The sequence below is a fragment of the Diabrotica undecimpunctata genome, chromosome 2, assembly GCF_040954645.1.
Source record: "Diabrotica undecimpunctata isolate CICGRU chromosome 2, icDiaUnde3, whole genome shotgun sequence".
NCBI classification, from domain to species: Eukaryota; Metazoa; Arthropoda; class Insecta; order Coleoptera; family Chrysomelidae; genus Diabrotica; species Diabrotica undecimpunctata.
In genome coordinates, this window is record NC_092804.1 from 90418721 (window position 1) to 90436800 (window position 18080).

Sequence of the window (18080 nt, forward strand, 5' to 3'; positions counted from 1 at the left end):
CATTTAATCCTCAAAAAAATAGGATCCAGGTAGGGGAGTGGGTAGAAATGTTCTTCAATAAAATTGCTCCAAGTTGGGTGGAAACAAATATTCGGCCGATTAGTTTACTGAGCACGGATGATATAGATAGGGAATTCTCAAGTATGGAAATAAAACAAAGCCTCAAAACTAACAATAATACAGCGCCCGGAGTTGATAACGTTTATTATAAAATGCTCGCTAGTTTGTCAGAATCAAGTATAGAAATTTTTCGCAAAATAATAAATACAACATGGAATCGGGTAGAATTTCCAACAAGCTGGAAGGAATATTCAGCAATCCCAATTCTAAAGCCAAATCGAGATGCGGAAGATCCAGATTCATATAGAGCAATTTCTCTAGCTTCTTGTGTCTTAAAAACTTTAGAAAGAATGATCAAAGTCAGACTAGTTCATTGGCTTGAAAATAATAAAAAATTACCTAAATTACAGTTTGGCTTCAGAAGAGGATGTTCAACCATTGAAAATGTAGGTAACCTAGTAAGTGATATAAATATCGCTTTTACTAACAACAAATCACTTCCAGCAATTTTTGTAGATATAGAATCAGCATATGATAATGTAATATTAGACATTCTCTATGAAAAAATGGAAAAAATGGGAATTTCTCAAGCTTTGACCTCACGTATCAGATTACTATATTCCGATAGAACAGTTTCAATAAATATAAATGATGAAATATTGGGCCCTAAAACGACCAATATTGGGTTACCACAAGGAAGTATACTAAGCCCTGTACTATACTTAATATACACAGCAGATCTGGAATGTAAAATTAAATCTGAGAACATTTCTATACTACAATTTGCCGATGATATTTGTATATATTCACCATGTCAATATATTGAAGAAGGGTGCAAAAAATTAAATATAGCTTATAAGAACCTCAATAAATGGTGTAATGAAAATGTTCTAAAAATTTCCAGGAAAAAACAGAAGTTTGCATTTTCACGAGAAAAAGAAAAAACATTCCAACCGAATTAACATTGGATACAACAAAGTGTAGCGTACGTGCATCAGTAAAATACCTAGGAATGCATCTAGATAAAAAAATGACATGGAAAAATCACATAGATTGTCTAATCAAGAAAACAGAAAAAGGAATTAACATCTTACGGTCAGCATGTGGAACAAAATGGGGATCAGATCCAAATGTAGCAATCCTTCTGTACAAATCCTACATTAGGTCAATACTGGATTATGGTTGTTTCTTCTACGACCAAGCTTCAAAAAGTCAACTAGAAAAAATAGACCACGTAGTAAATAAGTGTCTAAGCCTATGCCTAGGGGCTTTAAAAAGTACACCAATTGATTGTTTATTTGCAGAAGTAGCGGAAACTCCACTAAAATATCGCCGAAAGATTTTAGCTTCCAATTTTATAGCTAAATTAAGCTCCAAAAAAGCGACTTAATCCAAAAAATTAATATACTGTTGACATCGGATCTTACCCACAGTTATTGGAAGTCGAAAAAAAGTTTAACTATTACAGAGTCATATTATGTAATACATAACGTAATAGAAGAAATACACTCTTCAGATATAGATCCATTATATAGTATAAATATTTACAACATCCATCCAATTAACTGTGTTTTTCTCCAAGATTATTCAAAATTTCACCTAAGAATTAGACAATACATATTTAAGCAAGATTTAGAAAAGTATCTTCCCAGATGTCGCTATATATTCACCGATACATCAAAGAGTAACAATAAAGTAGGTTGCGCTATATTTGATTCACATAATAACATTAAAAAATCTTATAAATTAAATGAAAAACTAACAATATATACGGCAGAATTAATCGCCATATTAGAAGCTTTTCTATATATAAGTAATATGAAAGTTACAGAAGAATCATTTGCAATTTGTTCAGATAGTAAAAGTGCTGTTATCAAAATAAAAAATATCCACCAGGTCAATAGTAATTATATTTTTACCAAAATAATTACTAAACTTCATGAACTACAATCTCAAAAGATTAATGTATCACTTGTTTGGATTAAAGGGCATTGTGGAATAAAAGAAAATGAAGAAGTAGACGAAGAAGCTAAAATAGGAAGTAGAACAGGAGAATATTTAAAGTATAAATGTCCTCACAATGAAATTGCTTGCCACGTAAAGCCCATATTACTAACAGAATGGAGAGAAATGTATAGAAGCAGTCCAAAAGGAAAATTTTATAAAAACATAGTTACCGAGCCTCCTAGCCAATCTTGGTTCTCAAGACTGTCGGGAAGTAAGCGGTTTTTCTCTGTATTGTGCAGATTAAGGTTCAACTATGTTTTAACTCCGCTGTATAAATATAAAATAAAATTAAGTGATTCTCCTAATTGTACATGCGGAGAAGAAGGTACAACAGAGCACATGATATTAGGCTGTTCTAAAATAAGTAATGAAGTAAAAGTATTAAGTGAAGAAATAACCAAAATACCCAAAATCACCAAACCATATAACCTAACCCAATTATTAAGTTCAGAAGATTGTACTATTTATCAAATTTTGTATAAACATATTTTATGTATTAGATTAAGTTTATAGCCTATGTTTTTTTCCCTTCGTGCAAAGCCCTAAGTCTATCCGAGGTCCACCTGTCTCGTCTAAATGCTCTGATCGACCCCTGAGCGTCAAATTGTGTCCTAGTCTAATATCCCAAATTATATAAGATAAAAAGATAGGAAAAAAAAACAAATAAATAATATATGTGTGTATATATATGTATATATAAAAAAAGAAAAAAAAAAAACACAACAAAAGGAAATAATTCAAAACAAGCTGAATATGTTATAAGAGAAATAAAAATCTAAGGTATAATTGTAAAATTAGATATATAGGAAATATTTCTTTGTAAAATTAGAGCAGGACTATGATTGTATAGCAAACGAGAAGAAAGCAAGGGTCACTCCTTTAGAGCTTCCGAATAAAAAATACAAAATAATCCCATAAAGGTAAGATGGCGAATGGACAGAGACTCCGAAGCCAATAATGCACAATCACACACACACACACACACACACATTTTATTTATAATTTAGTATACTTTATTTTATACAAATATTTATAATATAATCGATCCAGTCGTTCTTGAGTTGTTATAAAAAGATATAAAAAAATAAAATGACCTTTGGTAAGCTATTTAATATGTAATTATGTATGGTATGTTATTTTGTAAGATATTTTTACAGTTTTATTCAAACAACTTCTTTACTTTTTTATTTTTATACTAGATAGTAATTTATTTAGATTACTAGTTGTTGGTTTCAATTTACATTTCTTTTTGTAATAATGGCAAAAATTTTTAATAGACAACTAGTAACAGTAATAGACAAGTTTGTATCTATCATATGACTAACAGTATACCTTAAAAATTGAAAAAGTTTAATACTAATTTATAGTAAAATGCCGAATACCAGTTTCCAATTACATCGATAAATCTCTTTCGTTTCCTAGATATGCTACAGGATATCCATGGTGACCAAGTATTATTAAAGTTCCTAGGATCTGATTTAGGTTCTATCTGCTTCTTAGCTTGTGGTACGACTTCCCTAAGATAATTAAAATATTTTCCTTTTAAAGCGTTTACAACTTCTTGCAAATGTTCTTCTTTTATTAAATTTCTGGTTTCACAAGGATCATTGTATAGGTCAAAAAGACACATATCCCTGCATTTAAACAGTTTAGATCTAGATCTGCAAGCCACGATATCGATTTGTTTCCGTAGTGCTTGAATTTTTTCGGAGTCAAGGTATGTGTCACGCTGAAGGTTCTGAATAGCCAAATTAGTAGGACTTTTTAGCACTAATTTCAAGTCGTATGGGGGATCCTCGCTACTGCGTCCACTGTCTCCGTAATAGTCATTGTAAATTCCGTCGTTAAATGAACCTAAAACAAAGGAACGAATAAATAGATTATTTTTATTGAATTTATCAGATAAAACTAAATTAAAACCAGGTAACAGAAAGAAGAATATATCCTGATCAGGTAAATGTAACAGTACAAGATCACACTGCAGGCTCTAACGTTCATAACGTAGTTTATCAAACTCACCTTTTTACATAAATTTAGAATAAGGAAAATGTATTGATAATAGATCGCCAATCAAAAACTGGCCGCCATTATTTTTAACTCAATTAATAGTAATTAGATTTTCACTAGTATTTTATTTCGTTCATTTATTTTTTAAATAAAATACGCTGCTGATGACGTATATGTATGTTAATTATATTAAATTAAAGCTATTTTTATTATGATGATATAAGGTTGCCTGAGAAAAAATGAAAATAGGGTGGCCAGCTCTTAAAAACGCAAGGTATCAATGATTAAGTAAAATAGAATTAGGGAAAAATGACACTGGTTTGATAAGTAATAATATGAATAAACGATTGTTTTTATATGTAAAAAATTTACGAAAACAGTGGTATACTCGTGGAATAGACTTAATAATATTCATATATCTGTAAACGAATGCTTTAAAAATTCACACAACTGTCAAAAACTGTTTCCCTCAAAAACCCTAATTTTCGACCATTTTTTCTCAAACAAACTTATATCATCATATTAAAAAAAATTAGCTTAAATTTGATATAAACATGCATATTCGTCATAAGCATTTTATTTAAAAAATAAATAAACGAATAAAACGTTTTGTAATAAATTAATTACTATTGAATTAAACATATTTGCGGCCACTTTTTGACTGGTAACCTATTATCAATGTATTCTCCCAATTTTAAATATATGTAACAATGTGAGTCTGAACTACGTTATAAAAGTAGTGATCCTGCAGTGGGATCTTGTACTATTAGTTGTTTTTGTTATTGGAATCAATGTGAATAACAACCATTTTTGAGGAATAATAGGTACCTGTTGGAAAACCAACTAATTTTTTCACTACTCAAATTTAATCTAACGCCGCCTCTGTAGTGTGAATGTTAAATATCTATTAGCTAAAAAAGACCAGACGATAGTCAGCGTATTTGACACCTCTTCTGCCCGCACACCTCTCGTCCCTCTCTAGTAATCTAAAGTCAGTCTCATTAAGTATTTCAATGATATAAGTCGCTAAAGAAGTTTCTCTCTCCTCGTCTTTCTCACCCGTGCCACACAACAAGGGCAAATAAGTTAGTTTTAGTTTAGTGATAAGTGTTAAGTTGTAAAGCGTTACCGTAAAGATTTGGAAGCAAATAAACCGGTTAATTAAAAGTGTTGTACATAATTTTCACCCCCACAAGAGGCCTAAATAACGAATGAGCTACCTATTCTAACAAATCCTGTAACGTAACACAAACTAGACAGGTCGCCACGAGGGTTTGATGCGCTACGGGCACGGTGGAAATAACCCCATCGTTTCCCTTTAATACCAGTATTGTATATGGCGTTAAACAGATGTAATATTATTGTATCAATACAGACATTTGTGTTTGAAATTTATTTAATTCGAGTATATATAGGGTAGACTACCCAGTGATTGGCCGGTCACATTTCTAATAAGGGATTAAATCATGGAATTATGTAATAAATGTTTATCAGTAGGAATATTACGTTCCTCCCAATAAAAAATCAGTTGTAGTTTATACAAAACCAAACATTTCTAGTCTAGAATTAAATTTAAGTTCCAAAAAATCTTTTATAATACCTGTTTGTCAAAAATTAGTTATTGGCATGGCTCCCCCAGTGATTAGCCACTAATTTGTCAGTTATTGGCCAGGACGGATTATGAAACTTCTAGTGATTAGCCACCAATCAATAAGATATTGGCCGAAAAAATAATCAAAAATTAAACAGGTTTAGGTACTAATTAAAATAATAATATGTAATATTTATTCACAGTAAAAACAGTACACAAAATCAAAATAATTCCCTATTAATATAATTCCCTTTTAATATAAAAGTAAAAAATGATACATACGTACCTATAAGACTTAATTATTTTATGTTTGTTTTTTAGACATATATTGCAGCTAAATATCTGTGAATTTGATTTATTAAGTCTATTTATGCAAGAAATGTGGTAGGCCCTTCGGCAAAAGTTACATTTAATTCCAAGATTTTACTCTTTAAAATTATAAGTACACCAGAAGACAATCAGTCAGCTTGGGATTTTTAAATAACGAATTATTCTTGCAGGTTTCCATGAGCTCATCGGTAAACCTTCTCCATTGCAATGTTTTTCAAAGCACATTTTTCGTTATCTTGTAAAGACGAGGGAGATGATATATTGGATAGAAATTTATCAAGAAGCGAACTGTCTTCACATGTATTAAAAGAATCCTTCTCTGGTAAGATAGATTGCTTGGTAAGTTTGTTTTGTTTTTTTACTTTCTGTTTTTTCTTTCTTGTTTCTGTTTTTAAATTTTTAACCTTTTCGGAAATTTTGCTAACTATAAAAGCCTTCTTTTTCAAACGTTGTCTTTTTCTCTCTTCCTTTTCTGCAGCAATCTTTTTTTTTTAGATTTCTCCTCTTCAGCTTTTCTTTTAATCCACTGGGTAGATGTAATTGCGTATGTTATTTTTTTTGTGTTTCTGTTTACTTTTCGTTTAGGTGTCTTTGCAAACTACAAAGTCTCATTCAGATTTGGAAGCCTTTGTTCGTTTGTGTTTTCATTATTCCTATTAGGCAGTGATCGTTCAATTTGCTCGGTGCCTGTAGGTACAGGGAGCATATCTCGGACGTTAATAATTTAAATATTTTCATCCAGCAGTCCATCTAATATTTGATCGTGATTTACAATTAATACAGGAATCTCATTAATGTTGAAATCGGAAGGTTCAGGCTCTTTTGTATGGGCAGTGCTATCGGTAGTCATATTTAAAGTTTGCTGTTCCACCGGAATCACTTCTATGGCCTGAGGAATGTGTTTAAAACTTTTCCATAACTTAAACAATAGTGGTTGTTCATTTTCTATAACATCATTGTTAAATTCTTCAATAATGTCATTTCCTACTATGCGAGAGAAATCTTTGGAAATTAAAAATGTGTTACTTAGATTTTCTGACTTTGTTTCAGATTCAACTGTTAATATTTTTTGTCCTCCAAGACACTTGGAATAATCTAAAGCATTTGGATTCCAAGTATATAGTCCGCAAGCCTTGAATCCACTTTTTATTGTTTCTGACTTTCCAGTTTGTTCCACGGCAATTTTCAGAACATTTGCAAAATGCTCTTTTGATAATGTCTCTGAAGGATGATCTCATCTCCATTGTATAACAGCCTTCTTCCATCCACTTTTGATAGGCTTGAAAGCTGATACATCTGCCGGTTGAAGAAGTTTCGTAGAATTAGGATATAGACATATTAAAACAATATTTAGTTTTTTACACAAGGTACTAAGGTTGTACGTCATGTGTGTTCGATGACCGTCTAAAAACAAAACGATCGGAAATGACGTATTCACCTTTTTTAAACGCGGATAAAGTATGTTTTCAATATAATCACACATTAATTCTGCTTTCATCCAGCCCGTATCAGAAAGGACAATACCCCATTCACCAGGAACAGACGGCGATATTCGCAGGAAGCCGCTTATATCAATACACGACCATCGGTGGTGTTATTCCTCCAGATGCTGTAAAAGTAAACATCAGAGTGATGATAGATTTAGACGATACATGTTTCACTTCATAAACATTTGATGCCTCCTAGGCACTAGAACTTTACTGTTTTTCAAGCACAGATTAAAACATGTCTCATCTGCATTCATAATACGATCGGGGCACTGTAACACTTCCGTAAGTCCTTTGTCTATGAAAAAACTTTCAACTTCAAAAAACCATTTTCGTATGTCACTTTCCGAAACATTTGCGCTAGCCGCGGTTACAGCTTCTGCTGTACGCAAAGAAATCTCGGTATTTCTTCGTAGGAAAGCTTTGTACCAAGTTTCGCCAGGACGATTGTTAATAAAAGGATTATCTCTGGGATTGGTATCAAAAAACTGCTTAACTGATTCCTACACATCTTCCTTCCGACGTGGAACCCTTTCCTATGATTTTCGAAAATACAGTTCATCAAAATTTTTTCTTCTTCTGGTAGAAGAACTGGATTAGGTACTAAATTTCGTTTCGTAAATTTTTTACTTTATCGAAATTGTAGGGTTGCCCTTGGAATTTTATAGCGCCTTGAAACTTCTCGTAATGAAAACCCGTTGTTTATTTCATTTAGGGCAGTTTGAAGCTCTTCTTCTGTATACTTTTTTTTTCACTCCGTCAGTAATTTTAGGCATTGTTCCAAAAAAGTTCAGTTCAATATTACCTGCAAATTTGTAAAAATCAGTTATTGGCCGCCTGCCAATACCTACAATTATTTTAATAATTATGATATTGTAAATATGTTTGAGTGAGCCATCTTTATAGGCAACCAAATATACACTCAAGTAAATTCAGTTGTAGGAACTTTGATAAATAATTATTATGGATTAAAAAATAGGGTTATTTATTAATTTTAGATGTAATTTATATATAAATTTGTATTCTGATCTGAAAAGCCTAAATTTCCATAAAATTCTCGATAGAATTTTAGTTAGAATAGTAATCTTCTAGATAGAATAGGAAAGAATTATCTAGAAATATAAAAACAAGATGTCAATAGAAAGAATTTAACCTTTGTTCGCAGTAGAATCTTCGCGAACATTGTAATGTCTATGAAATAGAAGGATTCGAATATATTTTCTTTCAAGAAGATTCGTGAACATTAAAAATTACATAAATATGATGTGATTTGGATTCAAAATGGTCAGTTAGTGGGTCAGTAAGTCAGAATATAGTCAATTAGTATAGTTCAGTCAAGATACTTAGTTATCAGTAATGAAGATTAAGAAACAGAATTAAGAGAGTATTAATTGAAGATTAATTATGTTATGTATATGGTGATTGGAGAATGGAAGAGAGTATTAATTGAAAATTAAAATTATATAATGTATATGGTGATTGGAGAATGGAAGAAAGTATTAATTGAAGATTAAAATTATATAATGTATATGGTGATTGGAGATTGAAAGAAAAAAAAAGATTATTAGAAAGAAGAATAAATAAAAAAGAAGAAAGAACAATATTTTACTGATTTATAAATACTATTAAGAAGAAAAATATTCTAAAATGGTGGAAGCTGATAATTAAAAAATTGTGGTGTATTTCACAAGGCAAGTTTACAAAAAGAAGGATGGTTAAGGTTGACAACGAAGACATTGAGTGGTGATTAAAATCTTTTGGAGAACAGTTTCATTTAGGCATTCAGTGACAGAAAGGTACCAAATTTTGTTAATATAATTTAATTAGTGTCATAAGAATTTCAATTGAAAGATAGTTTGTTTTAAATTTACATTGTCTATATAATTTAATTAGTGTCATAAGTATTTCAATTTAAAGATAGTTTGTTTTAAATTTACATTGTCTGTATTAGATATATATGTGTGTTTCATAATAGATATAATAAAGATAATTTCAAAAAGTGCTTACAAACTAATTCTTTGAAAACCGCGATAAAGACCCTATATATATATATATATATATATATATATATATATATATATATATATATATATATATATATATATATATATATATATATATATGTTATTTAAAAACACTCATTGCCCATAAAACTATACACAAACAAAACATCATAACAATTTGGCGCCCACCGCGGGGCTCTTTCTTTAAAAGAATTAGTTTGGGAAGATAAGTGCTCTCATATAATTAAATTAATTTTCATTAGAAAGAAAACAAATTATAGATTTTATTTTTAATTATATTTGAACAAGTAAAGTCTCAAAATGTCTCAAGGAAAGAAAGGTACAAGAAGCAAAACTAATGAAGAAGATGTGGAAGTAGAAACACAACCGGTACAAGAGTAGATTTTAGTTCAAGTTCCACAAGATACTGCAGAAATGAATCCAGAAAGAGAGGAAAATGTCAATATGGTAGCTTTGATGTCATTAATGATGCAGATGAACAAGACAATGGAAGAGAATATGAAAAAAATGAAAGAGAATACGAAAAAAATGGAAGAGAATTCAAAAGAAGTCAAAGAAGACATGAAAAAAATAGAACTGAATTTGGAAGAGAGTTCAAAAGAACATAAAGAAGACACGAAAAAAATGGAACAGAAATTGGAAGAGAATTATAGAAAATTAGAAAAGAAAATAGAAGATAATAATAATAAAATTGTAAAACGAATAGAAAAACAAATGGATAAAAAACTTGAAGCTGCAGAGAAAAAAGTAGCAAATGAAATAAAAAATATACGGAATGACTACAACAAAAGAATAGAAAATGAGAGGACAGAAGTAAATAGGATTATTCAAGATAATAAGATAGATATAGAACAGAAAATAGAGTTGCAGAAATGTAACTTAGAAGTAAAAATTAACGAAGATAGGAGAAAGACAGAAGAAAAATTAGACGCTATGCAACAAAATATTCAAATAAATAGTAATCAAATAAGAAATGTGGAACAGAGAATAGATGATATTTCACAAATGAGAGACATAGGGAGACCTTACTTTAATTTAACAAATGAGACTGGGATTAAATTCTCTGGTAATATAAAAAATCTGCATCCTAGAATATACATAAATAGTTTAAAACATAAATTAAGATTAGTGAATAATATTAATGATATTAAAGATTATATTATTAGAATGACACTAAGTGACAATGCGGCAACTTGGTTTGCCAGTATTGAAAATGATTTGGATAATTTTCAAACATTTGAAAATCAATTTTTAAATTACTATTGGGGTGAATTAGAGCAAGCTAAATTTAGGGAAGTTCTATATTTTGAAAAGTATAATCACAATTTAAGATCAAATATGATAGATGATGCATTAAAACTGATAACAGTTGCAAAATATTTAGAACCATCACTTAGAGAGGATGAAACAGTCTTAAATGTATCTAGACATTTTGATGCCGATGTCGTGCAAACAGTAACTGTACAAAATATTCAAACAATAGAGAGTTTTGTTAATTTTATTCAAAGAATACAAAGAGGTAATATGGCAAGTAATAATGATAACAATGATATTAGGATGAATAATAGTAATAGCAAAAACAATAATAACTTTCAATATAATAAGATAATAATAATAAGATAATAATAATAAGATTCAATATAATCAACCTTATAGACAATCATACAATAATAATAGATATGGTAATAATTTACAAAATTTTAATAATAATAACAATAATCAAAATAGACAGCATTTTAATAACAATACTAGTTATAATAGACAATATTTTAATAACAATACTAATTATACTAGACAATATTTTAACAATAGAAGAAATACAGAATGACCTAACTACAACAGACAGGTAAATTATGTACGAAGGAATAGAAGCTGCGAAGATAGTAAACGAAATAGTACAAGGCAAGAAAATATGAGTAGAAGTCATAGTAGGGAAAGACATATATAATATTAGATCCAAGTGGGCAGACACAATCTGACAATTCTAACAATCAAAATTATGTTCAGTGAACCTTCTGAATTACAAGTGGGGCCATTGCCATTAGGAAAAACCTTCTGAATTTATTTCTTTAGATGAAGATAAAATTATTGAATCTATTAATTTAATTTAAAGTTGGTTACATTATTTAAAAACTAATATCTTACATTACAATTCTGTGGCTAAAGGACTAGTTTCCAAGCCAACTCACCAAACACACACACACACACACACACACACACACACACACACACACACACACACACATATTAATTTAATTTATATAAATGCTATGGCCAAAAATAAAATGATTAAGGTTATGATAGATACTGGTTCAGAAAGTACTTTAGTCTCGGAAAATTTTTGTTTTTAATACATTAAAACTACCAGATATAATTAAGATTCCAAAAATTAAAATTGTTGGTGCAAATAATAAGAAGTTGGGTGAAATTAATACACTAGCCAGTTTTAAAATTAATATTCTCAATAAAGAAATTAATATGCAAGGATTTGTTGTCAAGGATTTATGTGTTGATATATTAATGGGAAATGACGAATTGGAAAAGAAGAAAGTAGAGATAGATTTTGAAGAAAAAATGGTAACTTTGGAAGGGCAAATAATTAAGTTTATGCAGAAAGATGAGGTGGAAGAAGGAATAAGAGTTAATAGGATATTATTAAAAGAAAGTAATGATGTTTATGAAGAAGAAATGTATTTTGATGATAGGGAGATGTCCCAAAAGAATGTAAAGAATAATTGTAGTGAATATTTAAGGAATGGAAATTTTAAGCAGATGGATGCCTACGAGGTGGAGTGCGTAAAATTGGAAGCAAGGAATAATGAGTACATAATGAAGAATAATTTTATTTGTAAAGAAGAAGATGTGATAAAAGTTTTAAATTGCCCTGAAGAATATAAATCAATAGTCGTTTCCATATTTCAGCAACACAAGTGATTTGTCAATAAAGAAAATAGAATTGCACAAAATTATATCCATAGTATAAAAGTTAAAGAAGAAAAAGATTTTAAAACAAATATGTTAGAAGATGGAATCATTGAGAAGGCAGATACACGTTTTATAAACCCTATAGTAGTAGTACGTAAAAGATCAGGTGAAATCAGGTTATGTTTGGATGCAAGGAATATTAATAAGATTACTGAAAAGCAAGTTAAAGCACCAATGAGTATAGATGGAATACTAGGAAGAATTACAGGAATGTCATTTTTTACTAAAATTGATTTACAGCATAGTTTCTGGTTAATACCTCTAGAAAGAGAAAGTAGACACTATACGGGATTTCAGATAGATGGAGTAGTATATTAATTCAAAGTAGTACCATTTGGACTTCAATCATCTTGCAGTGCTCTATGTAGATGTCTTCATGATATTTTGGATCAATATGAACAATTTGTAATTCACTACATTGATGATATATTAATTTTTTCTAAAACGGCTGAAGATCATGAGAAACACCTAAAAATTGTAATCAACAGATTAGACAAAGTTGGACTAAAAATAAATCAAGAAAAATGTACATTTTTTCAAAAAGAAGTAATATATCTAGGTTATAAACTTAACACTAAGGGAATCGAAATGGATACAGAACGGACACAGGTCATTCATAAATATAAAACACTACACAATCTAAGAACTTTAAGAGGATTTATTGGAATAATTAATTATTATAAAAGGATGATACCAGATCTAAGTATAAAATAAATTCCCTGACTTGAATTGCTGAGGAAAGGTGTAAAATGGAGATGGGATCAGAGAAGAGAACTAGCATTCCAAGAAATCAAAAACATTTTTCTGTCAAATTTAAAAATATACCATCCTGACTACACACAGCCATTCATATTAAGAACAGATGCATCCATAGAGTGATTATCAGGGGTATTATTACAAATACATGATGGGGTCGAATACCCGATACAATTCATTTCAAGAATTACAAAGCCCTATGAAAAGGGTTACTCAGTTTCAGAATTAGAACTAGCAAGTATCATACACTGTGTCACAAAATTAAGATTTTATTTGTTGGGTAATGAATTTACTATAGAAACAGATCACCAAGCTTTAACATCTATATTAAATAACAAATATGGAAACAGTCGAGTACACCATTGGAATCTAATACTGAGTGAATGCAGTTTTGAAATCAAATACATTTCTGGAAAATCCAACATAGTGGCAGATGCTTTGTCAAGGTTAGAAAATACATCACAAAAAGGGCAGCGAACAATAAAAATTGGATTAAATCAGTTATTAGAAAGCACTGGATTATATTCTAAAGAAGAAATCATAAGAGATCAGATCAATTTGAATGAAAAACAAAAAGTCCTTAGGAAAGATGGGGTGTATTATAAAATAATTAATGGCATAGCAGTATATGTAATAAGTAGAATTTTGGCAAGGAAAATATTGAAAAATTTACATAACAATTACATGCATATTGGTTCAAGAAAGCTATAGATGCTATTTAGGGATAATTATTTTGCAAAGAATGACATAAGTACTTATAGCAAAAGAAATTACTACCCAATGCCATATATGTCAAATAAACAAAGAAAAGAATTTCAAAAACCAGAACACATATAAATCTATTGTTGCATATGAAAAACTAAATACAGTTTCCATGGATTTCATCTCAAATTTAGTTCCCAGTCAAACAGGAAAAAAGCATATACTAGTGATAGTTGATTTATATACAAAATTTATTAAACTATATCCTTGCTCAAGAACAAATGTTAAAACATTGAAATTATATATTAATCAATTTTTCGAAGAAATAGGACCATTTAGAAATTGCATAATAGATAACGCTACATATTTTAACAACCAAAAATTTCGGGCATTTTGTGAGAAAAAGGGAATCAACATTCATTTTACAAGTATCAGACATCCTCAGGCAAATCCTGCAGAAAGATATATTAAAGAAGTTAGAATGTCTTTCTAAAAATAATATGAAAAGTGTAAAACTTACCATTCATATTGATGAAAGCCTTTTGAACGGAAAGAAGGAAAATGGTAATGAATGCTTACCTAGATCTTGTCTATAAACAAACAGAGCACAATGATATAGACGCTTAGATTAGGTTATATTTATTCATTGTTAAAATATAGCCTCTATTTGACATGACAATTGACATAGACAGGCAACAGGGATGTATTTAATAGAACAATTTTAAATAAACAAATGGAATTATTTAATTTAATATATTTACAAATGTGTCTGGATAAGAAAATTAATATTTAAAAAAATAATAAGTGAATTATTTCTTTTAAAATTAATTTTGGGGTATTGAGATGATATTAAATATAGGAGAAACAAAGGTAGTGTTTAAAGAAATAATTTATAAGTTATATACTAGAGAATATTAAAAAAAAAGGATTTATATGATGGCATTTTTAAGAAATTAACATAATAATAAGTTTAAAAAGTTTTTATTTTGCAATGTATTTGGTTATTTTAATAATTATGATATTGTAAATATGTTTGAGTGAGCCATCTTTATAGGCAACCAAATATAGACTCAAGTAAATTTAGTTGTAGGAACTTTGATAAATAATCATTATGGATTAAAAAATAGGGTTATTTATTAATTTTAGATTTAATTTATATATAAATTTATATTCTGATCTGAAAAGCCTAAATTTCCATAAAATTCTCGATAGAATTTTAGTTAGAATAGTAATCTTCTAGATAGAATAGGAAAGAATTATCTAGAAATATAAAAACAAGATGTCAATAGAAAGAATTTAACCTTTGTTCGCAGTAGAATCTTCGCGAACATTGTAATGTCTATGAAATAGAAGGATTCGAATATATTTTCTTTCAAGAGTATTCGTGAACATTAAAAATGATATAAATATGATGTGATTTGGATTCAAAATGGTCAGTTAGTGGGTCAGTAAGTCAGAATATAGTCAATTAGTATAGTTCAGTCAAGGTACTCAGGTATCAGTAATGAAGATTAAGAAACAGAATTAAAAGAGTATTAATTGAAGATTTAAAATTATGTTATGTATATGGTGATTGGAGAATGGAAGAGAGTATTAATTGAAAATTAAAATTATATAATGTATATGGTGATTGGAGATTGGAAGAAAAAAAAGATTATTAGAAAGAAGAATAAATAGAAAAGAAGAAAGAACAATATTTTACCGATTTATAAATACTATTAAGAAGAAAAATATTCTAAAATAGTGGAAGCTGATAATTAAAAAATTGTGGTATATTTGGCAAGGCAAGTTTACAAAAAGAAGGATAACCGAGGTGGACAACGAAGACATTGAGTGGTGATTAAAATCTTTTGGGGAACAGTTTCATATAGGCATTCAGTGACAGAAAGGTACCAAATTTTGTTAATATAATTTAAATAGTGTTATAAGAATTTCAATTTAAAGATAGTTTGTTTTAAATTTACATTGTCTATATAATTTAATTAGTGTCATAAGAATTTCAATTTAAAGATAGTTTGTTTTAAATTTACATTGTCTATGTTGGATATATATGTGTGTTTCATAATAGATATAATAAAGATAATTTCAAAAAGTGCTTACAAACTAATTCTTTGAGAACCGCGATAAAAACCCTATTAGATACCTTTTTGCCATAACATCGTAAGTGACAAATTTAGGGAAAATAGTTTTATTGAAGCATCGTATCTATCAAGCCGCCAGGCACCTCCCAGCAAAATTATCGTAAGGTATATTAGCATAGTCTTGGAGAAAAAACCGAATTTGCTGTAACGTAAGTCACATAAAAATGTGAACAAATTAATTTTGTAGTTGTGAAAACATCGCATGGTCACCAAAACATCGCAAGGTGCAAGTCACGTGGTACAAAAATTGCTACTTACGATGCAGTGAAGTACGTTACGATCTGTTAGTGCACTGTGTATAGCCGCAGAGTCAGAACGTAAGTACCACAAAATAATTTTTTCGGTAATTATTTATGGTTTTTTCTTTTACTTTCGTTGAGATTTGTAGAAAACATTGTAAAAAATGTAGATCAAAATCTAGATTTCCTCAACATAACGTAGTTTTTTTCAAATTATAGAGGTTTCTTTGTAATTGTATTGGTGTGATAGGTAATGGTTGTTCTAGATTTATTTCGTCTCAAGTGAATCATAATCCTATCTTTTTGTATTATTTTGTAGTGAGTATTATAAGGTACTACAAGTTCCATATTTTATGTACAAGGTGTCTTACCTCGGTTGACACATTTTTGGTCAATATAGGATGTTTCATCTCACGCGTAATATTGCGTAAGATTGAATAATACAAGATTTACTCCGTACTGATCGTACATGATGCAATACTGCGTCTTTACAACATTACGCACTATTAAGTAAGATTGAATAATACAAGATAAATCCCGTACCGATCGAGCTATCGGACGGCCACACCGTTAATCATACCTGGCGAAAATAAAATAAAAGACAAGAAGAATGGAGGCCACATTTGGCGCACTTATAATCTAAAATAATATAACTTTTATAAGTAATATTTTAAAGTCGACAAACAAGATAAAATATTCTTTTATTTCAGATTATCGCCATGAGTAGTAGATTAAGACATCTAGTAAGATTAGCTCTTAGTTCTCAAGGAACAGAAGAACCAAATGCCATACCGTCTTTGGTAACCACTCGGTCTGAGTCTTCACATGAGTTGGTGTCACTCTCACTATATGTGGGTGACTCTAACTTTGACAGCGAATTATTTGAAATATCTTCAGTTTCGTATGATGTAAAAGACTCAGCATCTTTGTATGTATCTAGCGAATTTGAAGAGATTCCACTGGTATCGCAGAAGTTCTTCGACACCATAATAGACGCAACCACATGCTCTAGCACCAGTGTTCCTTCACAAGTTGGTCAAATCTCGAACTTGAAAGATTTACAATCTTCAGACGCGGTTGTAATTAGTTTAGACGAACCTATAATTTACCACATCACTGCTGACGGAACAGAAATAAAATCCAAATGTAATGTGCCAAGTTCTGCAGTTAATGATGACCTTCACCAGAACCAGCCAGTAGTTTCAACACGACCCTCTATGAAACTCGTTGACTATGTTATTTAAAAACACTTATTGCTCATAAAACTATACACAAACAAAACATAACAATATATATATATATATATATATATATATATATATATATATATATATATATATATATATATATATATATAATAGCATAAGCTATTTTTTGGGTTTGAAATATACCATCCTTAAATAACAATAAATATTTAATTATTTTATGTTTGATTTTGATGACATCGCTAAAATGATGCAAACTTTAAAACAAGAAAATTAATAAGGAAACAAACTCGGCGCATTGAAAAATGATTGCTAATATTTTGTAAATCCTCCTTCATTATCAATTACAGCCTGTAGTCGTATAGGCGTTGATTCGACCAACTTGCTAGTGTACTCTGGGAAAGTACTTCAGCAATTTTTACTTTCAATTCATTTATATTTGATATTGGGGTACTATTTACTTGATTTTTTCAATGCTGCAGCAACTTGGAGTGTGGATGAGTACGATGTTGATTTCACCCTATAGAAATAAAATTGGTAACACCC

General features: G+C 29.7%; 2 protein-coding genes across 2 annotated transcripts in view; one reads left to right on the forward strand and one right to left on the reverse strand.

The window, feature by feature from the left end:
* Window positions 1-3185: 3185 nt before the first annotated feature.
* Window positions 3186-18080, reverse strand: part of LOC140434729 (arylsulfatase B-like) — a 1454394-nt gene continuing 1439499 nt past the window's right edge. The window contains exon 7 of the mRNA XM_072523207.1: window positions 3186-3921. Within this exon, the coding sequence (XP_072379308.1) occupies window positions 3401-3921 (521 nt within the window). The 3' untranslated portion in view covers window positions 3186-3400. The remainder of the gene's footprint in view (window positions 3922-18080) is intronic.
* LOC140433070 (uncharacterized) lies at window positions 6211-17573 on the forward strand. Its single transcript, XM_072521132.1, has 2 exons — window positions 6211-6334; window positions 17040-17573. The coding sequence occupies exon 2, from the start codon at window positions 17049-17051 to the stop codon at window positions 17571-17573; it is 525 nt and encodes a 174-aa protein (XP_072377233.1). The 5' UTR covers window positions 6211-6334; window positions 17040-17048.

Bases quoted from the DNA above. Each gene is read 5' to 3' on its own strand.
- LOC140433070 (XM_072521132.1), top strand. From the start codon at position 17,049: ATGAGTAGTAGATTAAGACATCTAGTAAGATTAGCTCTTAGTTCTCAA.